Source organism: Sciurus carolinensis, chromosome 2 (genome assembly GCF_902686445.1).
Source record: "Sciurus carolinensis chromosome 2, mSciCar1.2, whole genome shotgun sequence".
NCBI classification, from domain to species: Eukaryota; Metazoa; Chordata; class Mammalia; order Rodentia; family Sciuridae; genus Sciurus; species Sciurus carolinensis.
In genome coordinates, this window is record NC_062214.1 from 101459420 (window position 1) to 101485616 (window position 26197).

Sequence of the window (26197 nt, forward strand, 5' to 3'; positions counted from 1 at the left end):
GGTTAACTCTTCACTACTTTGTGTAGAACAAGTAAATAAGAGTTCCAATGTGACAATTAAAATATATTTAAGTTTTACTTAATTCTTCCCCAGGAAGAAGAAAGACCACAAATTAGAGGTGCAGAACTGGAATATGAGTCCCTCAAGGTAATGGTAAATTTCTGTTCAGGACTTTAAATACCATCTTTCGGCAAAAGACCTGCTCTCAGAACCTCTCTTTTTCTAAAACATCCTTAAGAGCTGGAGGCTGCACCAGAGGCACTAACCTAAGCCTTATTCAAGCACTATGTCTAGCTTGCTTCCTTTTATAAATTCTGTTTTGTATATACTAGACTTCAGTCTGAACAGGAACAGGGGAGGTAGCTTCCATTTGAGGCTACAATAGTAAAGAATATGGATTCTAATGTCACACCGCCCAGGTTTAGTTGTTCCATTTGCCATCATAAACATCTGATTGGATATGAGGGGACAGATCAAAGGCATGGGAGTAGCAGTCTGCTCTCCAGATACTCTCCTGCCTTATATAAACATGGGCAAACATTCTCTAGTATGAGTGAAGCCCAAATTCACAAAGTATTAGATTAGTGGTTCTCAAAATCTGGTCCCTAGACCAGCAGGATCAATATTACCTAGTAACTTGCTAAAAATGCAAAATTTTAGACCCCACACTACTACACTTGTCAAATCAGAATTTCTAGGGTTGGGGCCCAGCCATCTCTTTTTAACAAGGACTCTAGGTGATTCTGATCTCACTAAAGTTTAAGAAATACTGTACCTGAGCTCAAACATCAAAGTAAAGACTTTTATGTGTTTTCTTTTAGAGAAATGAGCAATGCAATTCTGATTACCAATTGGTGGGAAATTGGAGATAGGAGAGAGCATTCATTTTCATAGAAAGTTTTGCTATAACTTGGTAAAAGACCTGATATTGTGCTGAAAACCCAAAATTGTTTCTCTGAGAAGAAACGAAAGGATATTTTTTTTTTAATTTTTGTTGATGGATCTTTATTTTATTTATTTATTTATATATATGTGGTGCTGACCATCAAACCCAGGGCCTCACACATGCCAGGCAAGTGCTCTACCACTAAGCCACAACCCCAGCCCACAAAAGGATATTTGATCTTTGTACATACACCGGTGTTTCACTTACACTGTCATTGACCTTGTGTCATGTCCTAAATAAGGCACCATGGTGCTTTTCTAAGAGTAGACTTTTAAATCCCTGTCTACTTCAGTGTTTCCCAACTGGTATCTTGTGACACTGTGTTTTGTTGTCATTGTCACTCTGTTCTGGGTTCCCAGTACCATGATTTGAACAGCATGGAGAGGGCCAACTGGTAACTAGTAGTATGTGAAATGACTGAGAGGGTGAAGGATGTATGTCCATCTAGAAGGCTAAAGGAAGAGGCATTTAGCTTCTCCCCCAACTCAAAAGTTTCTTATTAGCCTCTTCACAAGTACCTCACACAGGAAAGAAGTCAGAATAATGTATTATTTAGTGTCATTGAAACACTAAAAGGACCTTTATCAGTGTAAATTAGATCATCTTTTTTTAAATAAAAGTTAAAAGCCCCTGGTGCAGTGGCATATTTCAGTAATCCCATTCAACAACTCAGGAGGCTGAGTCAGGAGGATCACAAGTTCAAGACCAGCCTCAGCAATTTGGTGAAACCCCCAGCAACTTAGTAAGACTCTGTCTAAAAATATAAAATGGCTGGGGATTTGGCTCAGTGGTTAAGTGCTCCTGGGTTCAATCCTCTACCAATAAATTTGTTTATTTATTTTTTAAACAGTTAAAAGCCTAAAATTTCAGTGATCTTTCTATTCTACTTTACAAAGGAAATAAAAACACTACTAAAGATTTCAGGGGTCCACCTATCTGAATCATTCACTGGAAATCTCCTGACCAGTTGGGTATTCAGATTTGCCCTTACACCTACCTACAAATAAAATCAGGATTTCTTAGGACCAGCTAAACCTGCCCATTGGGACTTTAACAATCTCTCAAGACCTGTAAATACTCCCTGAGCCAGTCTGGAATAAATATGACTGGAATTTGGGTTGGTGTTGCAAACTGCCATTAATCTTACTCAATTCCACTTGCTGACAGACTTCCTTATTTGCAGAGTTCCCAATAGAGCATGGGAAGCCATTCACTAGGGGAGTTCTCATGCCCCTTTTCCAGCAGAGTTCCTCTATGATCTTGGGGGAAGGTGAGCATTTCAATGTAAGGCTGTGGATGACAGCAATGAACTGTCCTTTATCTCTTCATTCAGCGTCAAGAACTAGAGTCAGAAAACAAAAAACTGAAAAATGAGCTAAATGAGTTACGAAAAGCTCTCAGTGAGAAAAGTGCCCCAGAGGTGACTGCTCCAGGTGCACCTGCCTACCGTGTCCTCATGGAGCAGCTGACCTCTGTGAGTGAGGAACTCGATGTCCGCAAGGAGGAAGTTCTTATCTTGAGATCTCAACTGGTGAGCCAGAAAGAGGCCATCCAACCCAAGGTAAGCACAAGACATGGCTAAGGTAGTGTTTGGGGACTGTTCTCCATTTCTTCTTATCCTTCCTTCCAATTTATAGTGAAGCAAACACTTAAGAGTATTTTTAATCTGAGGGATTGATTTTTGTAAACATTACAGTATTATTTTAAAACTGTTGCAAATGCCAATTATAATTTGGAAAAAAAAAAAAAAAACTCCAATTACAAAAAACAAGTAAAATCCCAAGTGATTAGATTATCAGAATTTTACCTCTTATTCATGAGCCAAGGTCTTTTAAAATGAATCTTTTGCCATGAGCAGTGGCGCACACCTCCCAGCAACTTGGAAAGGCAGCAGAAATCCAGGTTTGAGGCCAGCCTCAGCCATTTAGCAAAGCCCTAAGAAACTTAGTGAGACCCTGAGTCAAAATGAAAAATAAAAAATAAAAAGGGGTGGGGATGTAGCTCAGTGGTAAAGCATCCCTGGATTAAATCCCTAGTACCTAAGTAAGTAAATAAATCTTTTTATGGTAATCTGGTCCCAATAAATTTTGATCTAAAATAAAATTCTATTCAATACAAAAATCTATAAATTGTCCAACTGTGGGGAGGCAAATACAAGTTTAAAGTTACTTGTCGAAAATAGCCTATTTAATTGGAAAGGTAACATGTAAGAAGGTTATAAATTAGATCAGTCAGTAGAAGTTACCTGGAGATGATTCTGCTCACTTCAGTGGTTCTGTTTAATAACGGGAACTATTCCAGCTGGGAGGGCATTGTTCAGGGATTCAACAGAAAGCATTCCCACACTGAGGATATAGATGGTCCTGGGAAGTTCTTCCTTGCCCTCAGGTAATTTGAGGCCCAGCACAGTCATACTGATAAGAAATAGGCCTTTTTATCTTCTGCCATCAGAGGGAATATGAGTAGTTTTATCAAAATCTGGCTTGTTTCCCTGCTCATGTGTGTGCAAAAGAATGTTACCAGGAATTGAGTCAATGAAGTATCCCAGCTATATAATATGTCATATAAAAAATGCTCACTGTATAAGATGATTTTACACCTAAAAAATATGTCAGCAGATCTGTTAGAAATGATATTTTTGCATGTGATTTAGATCCTTTACCTGGTACACAGTATGTTTGAATTTAACAAAGGCAACTCACACTTTGGGATCAGCACTGCTCCAGAAAATTTCACATTCTAAAAATGAAGTATTTAACTAAATATCTGGTTTTAAAATCCAGTAACAAGTGGAGTTATACAAAGAAATGGACTTTCTCAGGGCTGGAAATGCAGCTGAGTGTTAGAGTGCACGCCTAACACTGTGTGAGGACCCGAGTTTACTCCCAGGTGCAGCAAAAAAGAAAAGCAAGAGAAATGAACTTCCCTATTTTAAAACAAATCACAAACCCCTTAAGTCTAAAATAAGGGTAGCTCCAGAAGAGGACTCTGCATTTTGACTGGGCCGTATTTCCCCAGGACCTCTCAGTTGGTTCCCTCAGCTACCACCAGTGTGGGGCCTGGAACAACAAGGCTCTGCAGCCTAGGTGAGGCAGAGTCAAAAATCAAAATTCTTTCCTATGGTCCCCTTGTGACAGACTGGTAGTTGCTCTTCTGTTTATTTTATTTACAAATAATAATTGTATATATTTCTGGTGTACAATGTAATATTCTCATGAGAAACTTTAGTAAAAATTAAGAGAAAAAAAAGTAATGAAGCAAGGGGCATAAAAGCAATCTAGTTAACAGAGCATATAGTTCTGGTATCATCTACTCACTTACCCAACTCTCACATCCCATGTCACAGCTGCTTTCCTGGCTCCAATGGGCTGGCTGGCCCTATCTAAACAAGGTCCCTGCTTACCTAACTCCCAGCCTACGCATGGCTTCAGTCTTCCTCTCCTAGGAAGAAGGCCCCTGACACTAATTGAGACCTTCCAAACACTGCATGGCTATTTGTCCCACTCATTTCACAAGTCCTTTGCAGGGCAGTGGTGAGCAACACCCAGTGAGCTAGGGGATGATCCAGACCAGCCAGATCTGGTTCATCTGCTCCACCTCCAGAATATTCTGGGAGAGTTCACTAGGGCAAATGTTCTCCTAGTTGGGCATCACTATAACTCTCATATACCTATGGAAAAGATTTTACCCATATGCATTAACAGGAGGAATATTCTCTCACATACTCAAAAATATTTTACACAACCAGAAAAAACAAAGCTACTCAAGAAGGAATTTTAAGTATTTAGTCCTTAGAAATAAGAGATGCTATCATATAAATACATATCAATGTCTACCTCATGCCAATTTCATGAAAAGTAATTTATTTACATAAGTTAGTTTTAGGGAGAAACAACTCATGGTTGTTTTTAGGTTCGCTTTTATTTATTATTATGTGGATTCATTGATGGAATTTATTAATGAAACTAAGGATTTACTGTTTTCTTCATTTATTTTTTGTGCTTGCTAACTTGCGATTTTTCAGGATGACAAGGTAATTATAACTTTTTTTTTTTTAATTTTTAGTAAATAATGCTGTTTAATTATAACTTTAATTTACAGGTATTCTCCAGTATATGCAGTTGATGCTTTCTGACCACTAAAATTATTTCAATATTTATTATTGCATTTCCTATTTGACTCCTACCTATTTAAAGTTAATCCAGTCTGGATCAGAAACTCATAACTCATTTCAGCTCTGTAACTCACTGTGGTAGTTATGGTAGGCCATACACATGCTGGAAAGAGAATCCCTTAAGTTGGAGTACACTCAGATGTGCAGGCTCTCCTGAGCTCTCATTTCTACTAGTCATGGGTTGTCAGCCAAGCAAGGGTGAGGAGGAATCTGAGGCACTTGAGCATGTGTTCTTTACTTCCATTTCCATCCCCCTGAGTACAGGGTTCATATTGAGAAAATAAAAAAGTGACTCCTGATGAAGTTGTGAAGTCAAATTTCTCTAATACATCTTAATTTTCAGTTACTGAGTGAAAGATATTGCTGGGATTTTCATATATAGTGCTACCCTTTCAGAACTTCTGGTTGTGGCTTTGGGAAACAAACTCTGATGAGTCAGAAACTTCCTCATGCTCGTGGTCCAAATCTGATCCCAGCCCTCAGCTGCCACTTCTTAGCTAAGGTAGATTGATTGATTACTTATTCCCTAGCACAGCTGCTCACTAAGATGTCTCTCTCTCCCTTGAACTAACTAATTATATTAAGTTATCTAATTAACTAAAAGTTCAAAACCATTTCATATAAGTCCTTGGACACTAGAGCACACATACATTATTATTTGATGTAGAAACTTGGTTCTTTGGAAGTCTTCATTTATGGGTCTTAAAATCTAAGAATGACCCTTTCTGGATAGAAAGACTTTTTTTTTTTCCTTTCAGAGAAAAAGAAAAAAAAATTCCCCAAAATGTGTACTAAAATATTCATAAACCATCAATAATGTCCTATATTGCATTTATGGGAAATATTTTTTAATTCAGTAAAATATAAGTTCTTTATTAATAGTTTTTGTCTGATTATATTTGATCATCTTAAAGAATGCATTTATAAACTCAAAAGAACAGCATTAGGGAAAGAGTGGAATATTGTTATTTTTTTCAGGGATGTTTCTTATACACACTGAAATTAAAAAACAAGCATTTGTAAACCTCTCATTGGCATTAAAGTCATCTTGGAACTGTTCTCTAAGGTCATGGTATTTGAAGTATATTCTATTAAATCCAGCTCATTGTGAGACCTGACTTAAACTGCAAAGGTTGACTAAAGATCAGATATATACCATTTAGACAGAGTGGGCCATTGGGTTCCAAAATATAGCAATCTTTAGAGACTATAGAGTGGTGATTCTTCTTTTCTGTTTCTTCCCTGCTCAAAAGACATAAAAAGCTTCTGAATGGAAGCATTGAAACTGTATTAGTTGTCAGATTAGCCCAAAAGGGAAAAAGAATAAAATAAGAATCTTGGCAAAAAGTCTTATTTACATAAAATCATTAGTAATTCTAACCCATCAGATGTTTATTTCAAAGACTTATTTACCAAACTATCTGGTACCAGAGGAAAATAAAATTAAATAACAGAAGATGGTACATACTTAAAAGGAGATAAATCCTTCATATATATATATATATATATATATATATATATATATATATATATATATATATGTCGGGGGAAACTTTTAATTTTGCTAAACATATCATATGAACACTACTTTCTTTGACCTGAGTTTTAAATGAAAAAAATAAGTTTTGTGTCAAACTTTCAGTTTTTTATTGGGTGTTTGTTTCATTCTAACTGGTCAGAAAGTAGTAGAAAGAATGGCTCTTTTGTGCCATTAAAATATTGCCTGGTTGTTTTGTCTAATACTGTTAATATACTATATATGTATATGTATATATAATTTTTACATAATGTAAAACACACATAGCCCATCAGTGGGGGTATTCACAGGGCAGTGGTACACAAGAATCTCACTGCCTGTGTAATAGAGTGTTAAGTATTCTTAGAAGAGGGACTCATGGTGCTAAACTCTTCTCTATGATTACAGGGCCTGGGGCTGATGCTCAAATGGGACTTAGGTGTGGTGAAGCATTTAACATCCCCCACTCAGCTCAGTTGGAGGAAATAAGTATGTTATATGTGATCCAAAACTTTAGAGTTAAGTCTTAATGTGGAAATGTGTCATTTCCCTCTGCAGAATACAATGACAGATTCCACAATACTTTTGGAAGATGTACAAAAAATGAAAGATAAAGGAGAAATAGCACAAGCGTACATTGGTTTGAAAGAAACAAATAGGTAAGCCAATGTTTCTTTTGTTGTTTTTGGTTTACCTGTGTTGGTCTTAAGTCTTGTGTTGGACTTAAGCTAGACTCTTGTAAGTAAGTTAGCATGTTTATTCATCTCGTCATATGCAAAAGAATCCAATGTGTCTAATGCGATGAAAATCCTGTTTATAAAATTAGGTAGTATTATTGATGGGAGGTGTCAGTGAAAATTTTATTTTTATTAAGGGAATATAGGGTCTTAACCCTGAGGAGCTGTCTTGAGAAGAAAACTAGTTGTTCAGTTTGGACTGTCTTGTATAGTCCCTTTCATATAGTGGTTTAGTTATTCAGGATGGTTATTTTAAGGTTTTGTAGGGGCAACTGAAGCTTTCAGTAATTGGAACTTAGTATGAAGAAAAGTGATAAGGTATCTAGAATTACATCAGAGTTGGCCAGATAACTCTAAAAGGGTGCTATGACTTCTAGGATGGGAGAATGAAGGCTCACAGCTAGAATTCTCAGCCTAACTGCCACCACACTTCTCAACAAAGCCATACTGTTATGGAAATCTGAACATTAATGTCTATGTGTTAGGTCCTTTGGAGAGAAAAACGACCAGTGATAATCACAGAGAAAGACAATTCTGGAGTTATGTATTACCAGTGTTTAGTCTAGGTCTCTTGATACATGGAATTAGGATTGATATACATAAGTACTTCACAAACCAAAGATACTGGCCATAAAAAAGTATGATACTTCTTATCTACTTTTATGGGCAAGGGTAGAAAATGTTTATAAAAGTATTTGATTAAACTGAAATTTTAATTTATGACTGTAAATGATAAATATCTTTGTATCTAAGATAATATTTTTATACAAAGAGCTATATTACACTGTTCATGCATCCCCCCAGCTTTTCATTCACCAGGTATGTATTGTGTACCTACTTCATGCCAGACCCTGTGCCACATACTAAGAATACAGCAGTAAGGAAAATAAGTTCAGTCCCTGCTTTCTCAGAGATTATTGGCTGCTGGTGAGACAACCAAGAGGGTTTGAATTTTATTCTAAAGATGGTGGAAGCCATTGAAATGTTTAAGTGGGAGAGTGATGTGATGAGATTTGAATTTTAGAGAGCTAGACCTGGCTAATATATTGAGAGTAGACTGCAGTGAAACAAGATTGAAAACATGAAGACAGGTTAAGAGGTTTTTACCTTAATCCAGTCAGTTGGGATTGAGAGAAATAGGATATTTTGAAAGATACATAAGAAGATGAGGTCAGTTTGACCTTTTTGTATATTGAATATGTGGTGAAGAATGGGGAAACCTGAGGTATATGCTATAGACACTTGGTTAATATGAGACTGAAGTGTGGGGAAGTACAGGGGATGGTGATCAGTCGATTTACACATATTGAACTTAAGGATCCAGGAAGATAACCAAAAAGAGAAATGCATCAGACACTTACATATATAGATCTGTATCCAGGAGAGATATTTGGGCTGAGATATAAATTTTGAAGTCATCAAATTATAATAATACAATTGAAACCTGGTAAACAGATGAACTCTGTAGGAAGAGATGGTAGATGGGAAATAGAATTCCTTCAAATTTGTATTGTGAAAATACTACAAGAGTATAGCAAGAGTAAGAACCTATACTCTGGAGTCACAGTGCTGGGATCCACTACTTACCAGCTGCGTGACCTCAACAGGTATCTTACTTCCAAGCCTCCAAGTCTTCCTCTACAATGTGGCACATGGTATATATTAGGTAACTGGGAAAACTAAATGAAATAGTGACAGGATGTATAGCAGCGTATGGTACTTAGCGAACACACAAACAATATGTTTATATCTGAGGTAGGAAAAATCTGTTATCAACTTTGTCATTCTTATCTTTTAACTATACTACTTCTAATAGAAACTGGTACATCTCTAACATTAAGGAAGTTTCTCCAGATCTTAAAATTATTTTTTGACAAAAATTACTTGAAATCATGTCATAAAAACTGAATCCATTAGACATGTTTCTATATATGTTGCTCCCATAAAAATGTTTAAAACAGATTTTTAAATGGGAAATCAGATTTCATTAAGCTATAACAAGTTCCTACCCCAAAGATTTAAAACTTTATTTTGAGATATATTGTGAAGATTGCCACATGGAGACAATAGCTGGAGTTTTCATTCCATATGTGTGCCATGGTTAGCCTCCAATCTAATGCCTGATATATAAAATCACTCAGCTGAATAAAATGTTAAAAACAATCTCTTTCTCACTTTTTAGTTTATTTCTTATTTTTCAGTAAAAGTAATTCTTGGTCTTTGGTTATTTTGCTATAATTTCTATTCATGTATATATGATGTTACATGTTACCCATTAAAAAAAATTAACCAAAACCAATTTTTGTGGTAATGTCTTAATGTTATCTGTAATTAATAAAAATAATCTTATTCACTTAATAAAATATTGAAATACCATGTACTACTCTTGACCATCATCATCTCATTACCATCCTGTATTCCTTTGTGTTTTGCATTGTTGTTTCATTTGCATGGAAGATCATCTGCTATGGATTACCATGAGTTGAATGAGGATGGAGAGCTGTGGCTGGTTTATGAAGGGTTAAAACAAGCCAACAGGTTATATTTGTCTCCTCAAAATGGAATGTTATTAATTTGTTGTTTTTCTTACTAACAGTGACCTCGTGACTATAACTCTGTGTTTCTCATGCATTAATTGTCTTCCTGGGTAAATCAGTTTCAGTAAAACTTAGAACATTCAGCTTAGACACCTTCTAAAAAACCTTCTTTTCTAAGAGATACTATTGAAGCTAAAATTGATTGATAATGAGTATAAGAATTACTTCCCATAAGTGAATGATACTTTCTAGAATATGAATATCTAAACGTTGTGAATCAATCTCTCTAGGAGTTGAGAAGAAAATAAAATCTTTCAAGTAGAGAACAATTATTGGGGGTAGGAACTAATATGTATTACTTAAGTAGCAACTTCTTGTTTCAAAGATCAATCTACATGATATATGTACCTGTGTGAACATGGCTGCTTTCTTGTATATTATTATACTGCCTAAAATAATATCAAGTTCAGATGCATGAGACAACAAATCAGGAGGGTTTCCTGCATTACTTCAATTTGGAATAACTACCCAAAGTCAACACATCAAATATGTTTAGGGGAAAGAAAAGAAAATTGAAATAGCAACATCTTTTTAATGCAGATAATCATCTGCTCTAGTGACATGCATATCTTAAAAATCTCATATAAGAATTCCATTTTAGAATTAAATTTTTTAAAGACTTAAAATACTGTTTGTTCAGGGGGGGCTTCTGCTTGTTCTGCTTTGTTTGTTCTAACCATAAACCACTGTCATTAACTTTGAAGTATGATTGGTTTATAACAGTTTGCTTGCGGTGGTGTCAGTAAGCTTTACCCAGCAGTTGGCAAACCAAGGCAGTTAGAATAACAGAATGTCTTCTTTTCTTTCTTCACATCAGTTAATTCTTTTGTGGGCAGGGGTAACTGGGGATTTAATCCAGGGGTGCTTTACCCCTAAGCTACCTCACCAGCCCCCCTTTTTTGAGACAAGTTGTCCCTAAATTGCTGGGGCTAGCCTCAAACTTGTGATCCTCTTGTCTCAGCCTCCTGAGTCACTGGGATTACAGAAGTGTACCACTGTGCCCAGCGCACCTATTTTGTTTTTGTGGGGTTTTTTTTGTTGTTGATTGTTTTTGTTTGTTTTTGTTTTGTTTTGCTTTTGCATCAGTTCTTAACCATCACTTTGTTTTGTGTTTGAAAAAGGAGTGTAAAAGCAGGGAAGCACAGTGAAGGGAGGATGCTCTTACTCTCTTGTGTCCTCATTGCCAGTGCCCTCATCTACTTTGTGGTCACAGCTGGTTACATGTTTGCTCAAAGAAGCAGTAACCACTTGTTGGTCCTGTTAATACTTGTATTCTAAAACCATGTCATGTTTGGATTCCGTTACTGTTACATAAGTTTTTGGGGAGAAGATGATGAATTTAAAATATATGCATATATGTATACATGAAATTACAGAACTTTTGGTCTGAATTTAAGTAAATCTGCATATATTTCAGAGTAAAGCCCCAGCATTTCTGTCCTTTAGTGATAAGAGTAAAATATAAAAATGGAACCCTGGTCCTGCCCTCTGACTAGCCTTAGTAACTATAATCCTTAAAGGCATATTTAATTAGATTGGGAATTTGTAAGCTTGCCCTTTATAATGCAGAGTTATTTTATAGCAGTGAAACTGTTTTTTCCACCTTGAATTCTAACTTATAAATACAGAAAGCCAAATTAAACCTAGGTCTTTAAATTTTTTTTTTTAAGTCATCATTTCCTGCGAAGTTTTTAAAAGATTCCTCTGTCTCTTAGTACCTCTAAGAATTTCATACAATTCAGAAAGACACAGATGTGAGAGTGTTCGCTTCCTTTTCTGGTTCTTCTTTGAGTTTTTTTTACTTTAATCAAGTTAGAAGATTCAGGTCTGCTAGAGAGTATCTGCTTTTTCTACTCTTCTAAGTGAGTGTGAAGCCTCACCCCACACCCCTTAGGCAGGAACTCAGAGTGTCATCTCTCCTTCCTACTTGTGTGGCCTCTCTGCAGGCTCCTGGAATCCCAGCTGCAATCACAGAAGAGGAGCCATGAGAATGAAGCGGAGGCCCTCCGAGGGGAGATCCAGAGCCTGAAGGAGGAGAACAACCGGCAGCAGCAATTGCTAGCTCAGAACCTACAGCTGCCCCCAGAGGCCCGCATTGAGGCCAGCCTGCAGCACGAGATCACCCGGCTGACCAATGAAAACTTGGTAAGAAGTTCCCCCTGCCCCCTCTCCTCAGCAGGCAGTGCCTGGCACTGCTGGATGTCCTTTTCTTTTTAGTCAAACACAGCTTTTCCTTGCTGGGAAAAACTCCCCGCCCCATACTCCCTTACTCTAATAGAAACAGTAAAGAAAACATGAATACATTGGTAGAAATGAACAACCTCACGGGTTGTTCTCACAGAAAGCTCCAGGTGTCCAAGTGTTCTCAGATGTCATTTGGAGGATCAAGAAGAGAGCCACCCAGCTACATGCTGGGCTTTTGATAGAGTCTCAGGCAACCTGCTTCATCTACTTCAGCTAAGGATTCTCTGCCTTCTCAGGAGGTTTGGTATGTGATTGCCATGACAAAGACTGGGACAACTTTGTTTAACATTTGGTGCCCAAGCAGCCACCATGGCCGTCCCAGCCTCTGTCTCAGCAGACAAGAGTGGGTTAGAATTGAGTTCAGGGAAGGCCGTTAGCAGAACCAAGAAGGAGCTTTTGGTTAATGCTGGACAGAGCTTATTGACAAGGAGAGGGGCTCAGTATTCAGGTTTAGACTTATTCTTTTAAGAAGAACTTGTACAACAAATGAAGAATTTTTTTCCCTTGTCAGATTTTGAAAACTGGCATGGAGTCCAAGTTTTTTCTTTTCCTTTTTCCTTTCTCCTCGTTTTTTTTTTTTTTTTTTAAACCAAAAAATATTTTCTAGGTTATTTCTTTCTGTTACATAATGACCTTTATTACAGATTTACAATTTTAAAAATCTCACAAATATAAATATTAAAAATCATTGAAAGATTATAGTTCCATACTTCTATATAAAATCTGTATTGTAGTGTTAGCCTGATTTTGAGAAAAGTAAAGACTGCTGAAATTTTTTTTTTTTTTTTGGGTGCTGGGGATCAAACCCAGGGCCTTGTGCTTGCAAGGCAAGCACTCTACCAACTGAGCTATCTCCCCAGCCCTTTGAATTTTTTCTTTTTCACATTAAGATTTTTTTAATGACCTATAACAAAATACTTCGAATTTTCTCTGAAAATTAGCAATCTGAATCATTTGTCCATTATTCCATTAGTGGCATTCTACATTACAAATAATTTTCTAGTGTCATTTACCCACCCATCTTTTAGGTGGATTAGAAGCAACAGCTGAAGGTATTCTTTTTGCAGTCTGTTTTTCTGTGTGAGGCTCCATAGTGGGAATAGGGGAAGGAGGAGGGTGAAGGTGGTATTTCTACTCTTTCAAAGTGGCTGAAATCTTGCCAATTTGTGGGAGAAACTTCTGACTCATTAAATATTTTTGAAATGTCATTTTATTATCCTCAAGTATATTGCTGCTTAAATTAAACTCACAATGCTTTGATGACTAAGAATTGATAATATGCTAAATAACATTGATTGATAAGCATACAAATTTGTGCTTATAAATGATTGTCTTAAAATACTAGGTGAATCTGAAATAAAGGTGCTTTTGGATGGCAGATTCCCGAAGTTTGTTCACTAAGTTGATCAAGTATTTCCTTTGCAACCTGTCTGCAGTATTAATTTTTCCTAGCAATTTTTCATAGCTGACATAAAAATAAAATGAGCCCCTACTTTCTAAGCTGGAAGAGTCTGGTTAATGAGTTTGAGTTCAGGAAATACCCTTTTAAGTCATCTGCTTCTCTTGCCATTATACTGACTACTAATTCAGGAGAATAGATTCTAACTTAAGTACATGAAATCATGTACTTTTACAAACTCATTATGGTTTCTCAATCTTCATTGTGCATTTCTTCAGGAAGCAATTGAGCAGAAAATTCAAGCAGCAGTGGACCTAGACTTAGTGTTCTTGGAAATTCTACGTTGCATGACATCCACTAGCCATCTACTGCCCCAACACAAACACAAGAATGGTTTCTCTCCTTTTCTAGTGAGGAGACCTCCCCCAGGATGCCTTTTAGGGAAGAGAGGCCCATGGCTTCTCACCATTCAGTGCCAATATTCTCACTTTAATTTTGTTTGCCTTCCCTACCCTTGCTGCTGCCAGCAGCAAAGAAGGTGTGACAAACTTTGAGGGCGGCTAGGCATAAAAAGGCAGGAGGACTGAAGACTGAAGTGACAGCCTTGTCTGGGCAAAGTGGACAACCATTCTGTTTACCAGCTGAATGACGGTATCCTGGTCATCACCAATTTCTTTTGATTATGCAAAAAATATCTGTAAATATATAGTTAAAATAATCTACAAAAGTAATATATGGCAATGACAAATTATTTGTGTTTTAAAATACTTTTAAATTGATTTTGCTGAGCAGTAGTGTTCCCTCAAAGACAGTAGAAAAACAATATCCATTATGCCTGTTTTTTCAGTATTTTGAGGAATTATATGCAGATGACCCTAAGAAGTATCAATCATATCGGATTTCACTTTACAACGGATGATTGTATGTAAAACCACAGTGTTTTTCTCTTCTTCCTCGCTACTTCTAGCGCTCTATCACTGAAGAGCACACTACTGCCTGCCCTTCCCCAGAAGTCTTTTCGAAAACTTTCACAAAACCTCTTTCTGCCCACAGCTGTCTTTTAGCCAGTGGTGTCACCTCTGTCACTGTCCTGCGTCCATTGTCACATGTGGTTTGTTATTAACACTAGGCTTACAGTGTGATGGAAGCAATGCAATTTGAAAAATCACAAAATCCAAGAAGCACTTAACAGTTTGAAGTGTTAGCAACTGTTCCCTTAAAACCATTGTTCTAGTCTGGTGCTGGGCACGACCGACCATAATCCCAGCAACTCAGTAAGCTGAGGCAGGAGAATCACAAATTCAAGACCAGCCTCAGCAGCTTCGCAAGGCCCTATCTCAAAAAATCAAAAAGGACTTGGAATGTAGCTCAGTAGTAAAGCACCCTGGGTTCAATCCCCAGTACCAAAACAAAAAAACCCCCAAATCATTGGTTTAACATCTAAGTCCACCTCCATCTCAACTGGAGAATGAATGATATTTGAATTTGTAAACACTTTTCTTCTCTGTAACCTGAGTGATGCCCACAAACATCCCTGACTCATTTCCCCTTCTAAACTCTGAGTCTGCTATTGTCCACTTTAATTATCGAGTTTTTAATTGTGTCTGTCATTTTAGAGAATTCTCTTTTACAGAAACAATAATCATATACTTTAATACCTCTTACTACAAGCACACTGTTTTTCCCTCTTTTTACATTAGGCATTCATAATTATTCCTTTTCTAAAATATATCACCTGCAAGATTTCATGGGTGTCTCATGCCACTTGTCACTTTGGCCCGAAGTCAGTAAACTGCTCTTTATCCCATTCTCTATGATTATTTCTCAACTAACCTTTTAATTCTCAAAACTTTTAACTTTCAGAGCTATTTTGACAGCTCCAAAGAATGGGTCTCTCATAGAGAGAGTGCTTCACATACAAAAGGTATTAGTTCCTTCCTGATAAGTTCAACAGTCCTTAAATGTTCCCACAAAACTTTTTGTGAACTCATAAAAATTCATGCTTTCCTAGTCTCCCATTAAAATAAGCCATTTCACTGTAATAACAACATATTTACAAGGTTTAATTGTTTTATACACAGGGAGTCTACTGAAAAAAAACTCCACAGGACCCTTGCAATCCATCACGCTGTAAAGGTTTTACTGCATTGTGTATTTTAACATTTGGCTTTATTATAGCTACATTTCCTATGCCTGCCAGTTTTGGCCAGGTGGTGGCTCCACCAATGAGCTGCTCTGGAGCTTTTATGTAAAACTAACAGTACAGATTCTGTGATGCTGTCTGCTTTCCCATGGTGCATTTTAAAAGGGCTATTTTGATCTTTCTGTTATGTTTCTCATTTGATCTTTAGGATTTGATGGAACAACTTGAAAAACAAGACAAGACTGTCCGGAAACTGAAAAAACAACTGAAAGTTTTTGCCAAAAAAATTGGTGAACTAGAAGGTACTAAACATTTTTTATGTTGGATCTTCATTGTATATTGCTATACAATTGGCCTAACAGAGATTGAATGTGAATATTAGAAATAACAACAAAAATGACTTTTAGCAAACCTACTTCTGTGGAGTAGAAGTTTCCATTTCTACATGAGTAAAAATGTTCTTTTTGTGGTGGTGATTATTTCCAAAGGGAAAGAATTCATTCATGAAGCTTTTAATGAGTATCACATATATGCTGGGTCATGTGCTAAGCAGTATACATAGCCATTAAGAGCATGGATTCTGGAGCCAAGCTTCTTGGGTTCAAGTCTTAATCCTTCTACTTACATGGTGGTGCACACCAGTAATCCCAGCAACTCAGGAGGCTGAGGCAGGAGGATCATGAGTTCAAGGTCAACCTTAGCAATTTAGTGAGGCCCTAAGCAACTTAGCAAGACCCTGTCTCAAAATAAAATATAAAAAGGGCTGGGGTGTAGATCAGTGGTCGAGTGCCCCTGGGTTCAATCCCTGGTACAAAAAAAAAAAAAAAAACCTTCCAGTTACTAACCATATAATATTGGACTAGTAAGCAAACCTCTCTATGCCTCAGTTTTCCAACATGTTAAATGAGAATGATAATGGTATCTGCTATGGGGTATAAGAATTGCATGAGTTAATATGGGTAATACATTTATAATACTATGATGCATAGTAAATGCTACATATAACTTAGTTGTTAGTATTAACTATTAATATTTGGGATACTGGCAGGAGTGAGATAAAACCTTTATCCTCAAAGAAGTCACAGTATGATAGAGGAAAAAAGAGAAGCAAATAAAAATATGACTAATGAATGTATGGAAATAAGATCTTTTAAAACATCTCATGGTTTCTGTATGATAATGGTAGGGAAACTCCTTGAGAAAAATTAGATAATTAGCTATCAAATGTTATTATTATGAACAAATTAATCTTGTTTTTGTGAACTCAATAAATATATTGAGTTCCTGACATGATTTGGGCACAGTTGTAGGCACCAGAGATCTAGCAGTGAATAGGACTAAAACCAGATTCTAAGCTTATTTCAACAAGTTTCTCACTGCTGAGAGATTTTAGAGAAACTCTTTAGAATTGCCTTCACACCTAAAATGATATTACCCAGCTTGACCTCTCATCTTATTCTCTGGATGTTACTCTGTTTAATTCTTGCTTGGCTCAAAGGGTGAAGATTCCCCATCACTGGGAATTTCAAGAGAATCTACCATGATTGACTCTTTAAGTGTGGTGTTTATTCCTCAAACATGCCAGGACCTATTATATCTATCCTCTTCTCCTTGTCAAGTCTTGCTCATCTTTTGAGATCCGAGTCATGTGTCACATCCTCAAAAACAGCTTTTCCTGATCATCCAGACAGATTTTATGGCCCTGCCCTCTGTGCACCACAATTTGGCTCATATTTTCTGTGATTTTTACTTTTTCTGTTTGAATTACTGGCTTCCATAATAGACTATACACTTCTGAGCATAGGAACCACCTGCCTCATTTTTTTGTTGTTGTTGTTTCATAGCACTAAGTATGGTATCTGACCTATAATAGTCCTTTCTTAAGTGTTTGTTGAGTAAATAAATAAGTTTCAGAAATATTTAGAACATGACAACTTGGATATTACTTTAAAGAGAATATTTCTCTCTTGGATATACAAATACTGGAATATTTGTTTAGAAATCAGAAATATTACTTTATAGTTATATTTTATGTATAATTCTTCATATTACATTAAAAATTTTACAACTCCAAATCACATACTCACACATGTGAGCTATATAATTTAAAAAAGAACTTTTTACACTTAACTATGCACTAATTATATCATGAGATTGTAATCAAACCAGAGTATTTTCTTGAAAGAAACTGACTTTAAGGGTATTAACATGTGAAATTGCTTATTTGTTAAACTCCTACTGACTCCTTTGCCATATATTAGCAAATTTTGATAAATAGAAAAACTATTATTTTACATTTTTAATCAGCTTTTTTTGATGTGTACATTTTAAACTGAAGAGATACATTAGAATATTTCAAGATATTACTAATTTTAGGCTATTATTAATCAGAAATCAACCTTATCAGTTAAACTACCCTGACGCTATAAAGCATTTGAGAAGGGAGTTCATAGATTAAGTCAAACGAAGACATAATGATTCTTAAGAAAGGTCATATTTTGTGTCAAGTTTTGCACTATTTAGAGGATAAAATGAAATAGACTTATGTGACCTGGATATTTGTGGCAGGCATTGTTCCTGCTCTACCCTCAAATTAAGGAAGAAAGGTAAAAGATTTTTCTAACATTTCTCTCTTTGTCCCTGAATCTCACAGTTGTACAGAAAATACAGGCAATTTAGTGTAACAAAGCACTTTCTAATAACCAAAAGTGAATATTTTTCTTCAAATATATTACAGCACACTTAATTCTTTGAGTTTAAAATAACACAATTCTTACTGCTTCCTGTAGGCTACATTTAATTAAGGAGACTTTAAAAAAATCCAGCAAAACCTGTTTTAAAAAATGCCAGCCTATATAATTTTTAGCAGGAATTATATAGTTAAATGGAGATTATTTTAAAATTTTATATGCTATGTGCTGTATTTTAATCTAGGACTGGGTGTTCCATCTCAGTTTTTGTAGTCAAGAAATTTAGACCTGAAAGTATTCTAGAAATCATTTAATTATTTTATAAGAGAAAAAAAGCATAAGTGACTTTCCCAGTCATCTCACTGCCTCAGCCAGTGAGATGCAGGACCAGAACCCAAGCCCTCTGAGAACCATGGCTTTCTCTCCTTTGAATCTTGTTTTCCAATAGACCTTCTCTACTTATAGGAATGTGTCTAACTGTCTTAATTGAACCTGAGATCAAAATTTTCCTCGTGCCAAGTGAGGAAAAGGAAATTTTTTAAAAATCCAATTTTCTTTCCTTTTCCAGAATAAAAAAGTTAAGGAATGTTTTCCTTTCAAGTTTATAAAGTATTTAGATAACAGAAATATGGATTACTTCAGCTTTTTGTAGAAAGATGTCTGTATTGGATAAAGCACTGGACTAAGTGACTACCTTATCAGATCATTTGTGCTGTGACAAAACACCTCAGACAGGGTGATTTTTAAGCCACAGGAATTTATTTCTTATAGTTCTAGAGGATGGAAGTTCAAGATCAAGGTGACTGCAGGCTTACTGCCTGTTGAAGGTCTGGTTTCTGTTTCCCTGGTGATGCCTTGTTGCTATGCCCTTCAGAGGGTTCATAAACTGTGTCCTCACATGGAAGGGGTGGAAGGACAAAAGGCCTAGTTAGTTCCTTATAACACTTTTTTAAGGCACTAATCCCATCTGTAAGGGTTGGAGCTCTTATGGTCTAATCACCTTATAAAGGCCCCATATTTTAATACTATTGCATTAAGTTTCAACATAGATTTTGGAAAGACACAAATATTCAAACCATTGCAACCACCAAGGTCTCTTGAGAGTTTGAAAACTGGAGTAGAACCAGGCATGGTGGTGCATACCTATAATCCCAGCGACTCAGGAGGATTCCAAGTTTGAGGCTAGCTTCAGTAACTTAGGGAGACCTGTCTCAAAATAAAAAATAAAAAGGACTAGGGATATAGCTTAGTAGTTAAAGTGCCTTTCAATTGCTAGTACCAGAAAAAAACACAAGGTAGTGTCCTGGGTTTATCCCTTTCCTGATGCCACATAGAAGTTGACATTTCATTTTAATTAGTAGATAATTTTGCTCAATAAATCAAGATTATGTTGAGCTGATAGCTCAACATATAACTTTATCTGTGAGTTTTTGTAAAGACTTAAGTCTCTAGGAAGAATTCAAAGGCAGAGAAAAAATTTAATGGGAGGATGGGAAAATTTGTGTGACATTTTTGTTCAGACAAAAAAGATCCTAGTTCGAGATTTTGCAAAAAGAAAGTGAAGCTTTCTTTTAACCTACTAGCTCTTTTATTGAAAATATTCACCATATTTTATAATTCTGAGGTGCACATTTCACATTTTAGCACCTCTGAAGTTGGAGTATGCCTTAAAATTATTGATACATTATTATAATTTTATTGCCATTTTTTCCTTTTTCAGTGTTATATAAAATGGCATATCTCATAGTAAGTGGTATCTTAGAGTATTATAAAATCGATAGACTTAAAACATCTTTGGGTTACATGGACTCTAGATTTTTTTTCCCCCAGTACTAGGGATTGGATTCAGGGGCATTCTACTACTGAGCCCTTTTAGTTTTTTAGTTTGAAACAGGGTCTCTCTCTAAGTTGCTGAGGCTGACCTCAAACTTGTGATCCTCCTGCATCAGCCTCCCAAGTAGCTGCAATTACAGGCACTTATTACCACACCTGGTAGACATGTGCTTTTACTGACAAATTTAATGTTAAATTTGTTTCCTCCCAGTTTCCCCTCTTGGAATTATCTCTGTGTCTTAAAGTGACTAGTATCATAAATGACAGAGAATTTATTATTTCAATACACATCAATAGGTCCTTGAGCTGTAGAGGCCACAACTTCATCATTCCTTGTGGGTGTTGTATTTAAACTGACCCCAGAAATAATTAATGTAAAAATAAAGAGTTTGAGTCTCCTCTTCTCTCATATAAAGGAATATATTATAGAGTTAGTCTCATGGTTTTCAGACTACATCTTGTATCTACAGAACTAGATCATGGGAGTTGGCTGTAGCCCCAATCTGTCCAGTTGTAATCTGATCACTCTTTAGATATCAGTGTTGGTGGATGGTGATGACTTTACCTAAACCAGGTTTTCAGCACTTATAGTCCCAATATGTGATGCTGCATCATGAGGTGGATTATGTGTCACTATACCCTGTGCCACATAAGCAAGAACACTGGCAGGTATTTTGTTCTCTGTGATAATCTTTTCCTGTGGAATTGGTTTCTTAGAACTCAAAAAGGAAATTGCCCAGAGCAACGCAAGAGGTTCTGATGCCTCATTGACCCAGCACCTTTAAACTTTCTAATATTTTTGCATCTGATCTGCATTTTGTTTGACAACAATCTAAGAACCCAAACGTATTCTGTGCTTTAAGAGATTTCTTAACTGTTCCCCTTTCCTGTACACAAAAGGATAAAAATCCTGCTTACTATCACAGTGGTCAAGATAAGCTCATGTTTCCTTGCGTTTCTTTGTGTTTCCCAAAGTTGGTTCCCAACTTTGAGATGAAATTGAAGGGTTCTTTTTACCCTTAGCATAATTCTTCTCCAGCTGTTGTCCTTGATAATAATGACCATTTTTTTTTTTTAAAGATGGTTCACATGTTTATTAGTTACTTGGTACTTTAAGGGAATAATGACCATTTTTAATACCTGTAAAGTTAGTTGTACTTTAATGATTGCAACTTTATAGTAAGGTTTTAGTACTCATTAAAAACAAACAATAAAAAAATTAGGAATTCATATTAAATAAAGGTGTTTTATTTGCTTAAGATTTCTTTGGAGATTAGAGGTAGCAGGAGAAAGGTGTTTGCCTTATGAAGCCCTTGTAGAAAAGAATATATTCTCACATCAGTTATGAAGGAACACTCTTGGTGTGGTCTGAGGTGATTATAATGATACATTTAGAGTAAATATTCTTTTGTTTTTAATGACTAGATTCGTAGAGCTAAAGTTGTTCTTGCTGTCCCTTTGTAAAATATTGTTTTTTCCCCTCTGTGAGTAACCTTATTACAGAAAAAAATTAAGTTTCAAATCAGTTTAGGTTAGATTATTTGATGTTAATAGTGTCAGGCTCTAGTACCTGTCAGAGTAGCACCATTTAATTTACTACTATCCTCCCAGTTTTAGAACCAAAAATAATTTATAAGAGGGCAATTTTAAGTGGCAAATATAGCAAGGTTCCTTTTTTTTTTTTGGTACCAGGGATTGAACTCAGGCACTCAACCCCTATTTTGTATTTTACTTAGACACAGGGTCTCATGTTGCTTAGTGCCTCACTGTTGCTGAGGCTGGCTTTAAACTTGCAATCCTCAACCTCCCAAGTTGTTGGGATTACAGGCGTGAGCTACCACGCCCAGCTGTGGCATGTATTTGTGGTTAAAGCGTTCATTTAAAATGATAGAAACTGAAACCCTCTCATTTTTTCTATGTAGAAATCATTCTCTTCTTTTTCTTTCTTTCTTTTTTTCCCCCTCATGAAGTGGGTCAGATGGAGAACATATCTCCAGGACAGATCATTGATGAGCCTATCCGTCCAGTCAACATTCCCAGGAAAGAAAAGGATTTCCAAGGAATGCTGGAATATAAGAAGGAGGATGAGCAAAAGCTTGTTAAGAATCTGATTCTAGGTAAGTATTTTCTACATGGGATAAAAGGTCTTTCTGGTACATGTGGCAATGGTGGGAAAGATTAAGTCACTGATTTTTAAATATTCAACACTGAAGTTTCTTTAGTCATCATTACCTGCTGTGCATTACAGTACTGCTGCAGCATCCTGATTACACCAGGCTTTGTCAGTCAAACTGCAGGGACAAGTGCTGTAAGGATCCCTTGTGGTCAGGCCTTTTCAGTCCTGTGGACCTTAGAATCACCAACAAACTTTTGAAAATTATTGATATTTGGTCCCTCTAACTTAGACCAATTAACTTAAAATCTATAGGAAATAGAGCCTGGCCATGTCTTTTTTTTTTTTTTTTAATTTATTTTTATTTTTTTTTTAAATTTATTTTTATTGTAAACAAATGGGACACATATTGTTTCTCTGTTTGTACTTGGAGTAAAGGCATACCATTTGTGTAATCATACATTTACATAGGATAATGTTGTTTCATTCATTCTGTTATTTTTTCCCTTCCCCTGCACCCCTCCCACCCCTTTTCCCTCTATACAGTCCCTCCTTCCTCCATTCTTGCCCCCTCCCCTCCCATTATGTGTCATCATCTGCTTATCAGCGAGATCATTCTTCCTTTGGTTTTTTGAGATTGGCTTATCTCACTTAGCATGATATTCTCCAATTGCATCCATTTGCCTGCAAATACCATAATTTTATCATTCTTTATGGCTGAGTAATATTCCATTGTATAAATATACCACAGTTTCTTTATCCATTCATCAATGAAGGGCATCTAGGTTGGTTTCACAATCTGGCTATTATGAATTGAGCAGCTATGAACATTGATGTGGCTGTATCTCTGTAGTATTGCTGATTTTAAGTCCTTTGAGTATAGGCCGAGGAGCGGGATAGCTGGGTCAAATGGTGGGTCTATTCCAAGCTTTCTGAGGAATCTCCACACTGCTTTCCAGAGTGGCTGCACTAATTTGCAACCCACCAGCAATGTATGAGTGTACCTTTTTCCCCACATCCTCGCCAACAACTATTGTTGCTTGTGTTCTTGATAATTGCCATTCTAATTGGGGTAAGATGGAATCTTAGTGTAGTTTTGATTTGCATTTCTCTTATTACTAGAGATGTTGAACATTTTTTCATATATCTGTTGATTGCTTGTACATCTTCTGTGAAGTGTCTGTTCATTTCCTTAGCCCATTTGTTGATTGGATTATTTGTATTCTTGGTGTAGAGTTTTTTGAGTTCTTTATATATTCTGCAAATTAGCACTCTATCTGAAGTATGAGTGGCAAAGATTTTCTCCCACTGTGTAGGCTCTGTCTTCACATTGCTGATAGTTTCCTTTACTGAGAGAAAGCTTTTTAGTTTGAATCTATCCCAGTTGTTGATTCTTCCTTTTATTGCTTGTGCTATGGGAGTCTTATTAAGGAAGTCTGATCCTAAGCTGACATGTTGAAGATTTGGACCTACTTTTTCTTCTATAAGATGAAGGGTCTCTGGTCTGATTCCGAGGTCCTTGATCCATTCAACATCATCCTTGAAACTCTAGCCAAAGCAATTAGACAAACCAAAGAAATTAAAGGGATACGAATAGGAAAAGAAGAACTCAAACTATCCCTGTTCGCTGATGACATGATTATATATTTAGAGGAACCCGGAAATTCCACCAGAAAACTTTTAGAACTCATAAGTGAATTCAGTAAAGTAGCAGGTTACAAGATCAATGCTCATAAATCCAATGCATTTTTATACATAAGTGGTGAATCTTCAGAAAGAGAAGTTAGGAAAACTACCCCATTCACAATAGCCTTGAAAAAAATAAAATACTTGGGAATCAATCTCACAAAAGAGGTGAAAGACCTCTACAATGAAAACTACAGAACACTAAAGAAAGAAATTAAAGAAAACCTTAGAAGATGGAAAGATCTCCCATGTTCTTGGATAGGCAGAATTAATGTTGTCAAAATGGCCATACTACCAAAAGTGCTATACAGATTCAATGCAATTCCAATTAAAATCCCAATGACATACTTTTCAGAAATAGAGCAAGCAATCATGAAATTCATCTGCAAGAATAAGAAACCCAGAATAGCTAAAGCAATCCTTAGCAGGAAGAGCAAAGCAGGGGGTATTGCAATACCAGAACTTCAACTATACTACAAAGCAATAGTAACAAAAACGGCATGGTATTGGCACCAAAATAGACAGGTAGATCAATGGTACAGAATAGAGGACACGGACACAAACCCAAATAAAGACAATTTTCTCATACTAGACAAAGGTGCCAAAAATATGCAATGGAGAAAAGATAGCCTCTTCAACAAATGGTACTGGGAAAACTGGAAATCCATTTGCAACAGAATGAAACTAAACCCATATCTCTCACCATGCACAAAACTCAACTCAAAATTTCTAGTACCTTTTAAGCAGCCTTTCAAGGGATTCTCACAGTTGAACACCTATAACCTATAGGCCTTTTAGGTTTCTGAATTTCTGTTTTTCCTTACTTCCCTAGAAAGGTTTGTGTTTAAATATATTGAGGACAGCAGTTCAGTAATAGAGAAGAAACAAAGAACTAAGTTAAAGATTTCAGCAAAGGAAGGGGACAGGGTAAGACAAATGAGAAGAAAGTCACAGAGTAAGAAATATGAAAAGTGAGTCAAGAAGTATTTTAGAGGGACATCAGGCCTGCTGGCTCTGTGAGAAGACAGTTCAGGGGCTGATGGTAAATAAGGAAAGAGTGCACACACCCATGAATTGTGAACTGAAAAACCTTAAAACCTCTCCTTCAGCCCTTGCATAGCATTCTTCCATCCAAATGCCGGGGTGCCAGCAGCGTGATTGGCAGTTACACTTGATTTAACTTTCTTCGGGTTCATGGCATTAAGCTCAGAACTGTGTATGGGTACAGAGGTACTTCAGTTTCAACATGATCTTCATTTAGCAAAAATGTTTTAGAGGCCACTGGTTTGGGGCTGTAAAAAAGGATAAAGGATGAAGGAAGGTGTGTTGTTTTATGTAAAATTGTCAGGAAACATTCTCTGATAAGGTAGTCATTGAACAGAGGCATATGGAAGTAAGGGAACTGATATCTGAGGAAAGAACCTTAGAGGAAGAAAAATAGTAAGTTCATAGGCCTTGGGGTGTGAGCATGCCTGGTATATTCAGCCAACAGCAAGGAAACTCATTTGACTGGAGCAGGTAAGCTGGAACTTGGGAAGAGGAACAGAGCCAGATCACATGGACCATGTGAGGATTTCAGACTTTATAAATGGGTAAGATGAGAAGTTGCCTGGAGGATTCTTAGAACAAGAGTTAGATATCTGGCCTATATATGTTTTTTAAAGAAATACTCTAGTTGTTTTATGGAAAATGTAGTACTAGGAAGCAAAGGATGGACCAGGGAGACCAGGTAGGAATCACTTATAACAATTCAAGAGGAGATGATGGCCTAGACTGGGGTGATAGCTAGAAACAGCAGTGGACTCTGGGCATATTTTGTAGGGAGAGCCAATAGAACCCATTGATGGATTAGCTATGTGGTGTGAAAAAAGAAAGGAACCAAAGAGATGAGGGGTTTATAACATGAGATACTGGAAGATTGGAGCTGCCATTTCCTGAGGTGTAAAGAAACACTAGAAGAGTAGGTTTCATAGGGAAACAGGAGCTTGGTTTGGGAGAGGCTCAGTTTAACATACCTGAGGAGAGATGTCAAGAAGGCACTTGATACACAAGCCTGGATTTCAAAGGAAGAGTCAGGACAGGAGATATAAATATTAAATAGACATGTCCACACACTCAA

At 36.5% G+C, this 26197-nt stretch overlaps 1 protein-coding gene across 4 annotated transcripts in view; it reads left to right on the forward strand.

Moving 5' to 3' along the window:
• The window catches only part of Myo5a (myosin VA), a 212659-nt gene that overhangs the window by 165673 nt on the left and 20789 nt on the right, over positions 1–26197 (forward strand). Inside the window, exons 27-34 of one of the 4 annotated variants that reach the window (XM_047538820.1) lie at positions 94–147; positions 2280–2507; positions 4971–4979; positions 7195–7295; positions 9831–9911; positions 11917–12115; positions 15965–16058; positions 22250–22396. In XM_047538820.1, coding sequence (XP_047394776.1) covers positions 94–147; positions 2280–2507; positions 4971–4979; positions 7195–7295; positions 9831–9911; positions 11917–12115; positions 15965–16058; positions 22250–22396 — 913 coding nt within the window. The remainder of the gene's footprint in view (positions 1–93; positions 148–2279; positions 2508–4970; positions 4980–7194; positions 7296–9830; positions 9912–11916; positions 12116–15964; positions 16059–22249; positions 22397–26197) is intronic. The other 3 variants (XM_047538823.1, XM_047538822.1, XM_047538824.1) reach the window with 3 other exon arrangements.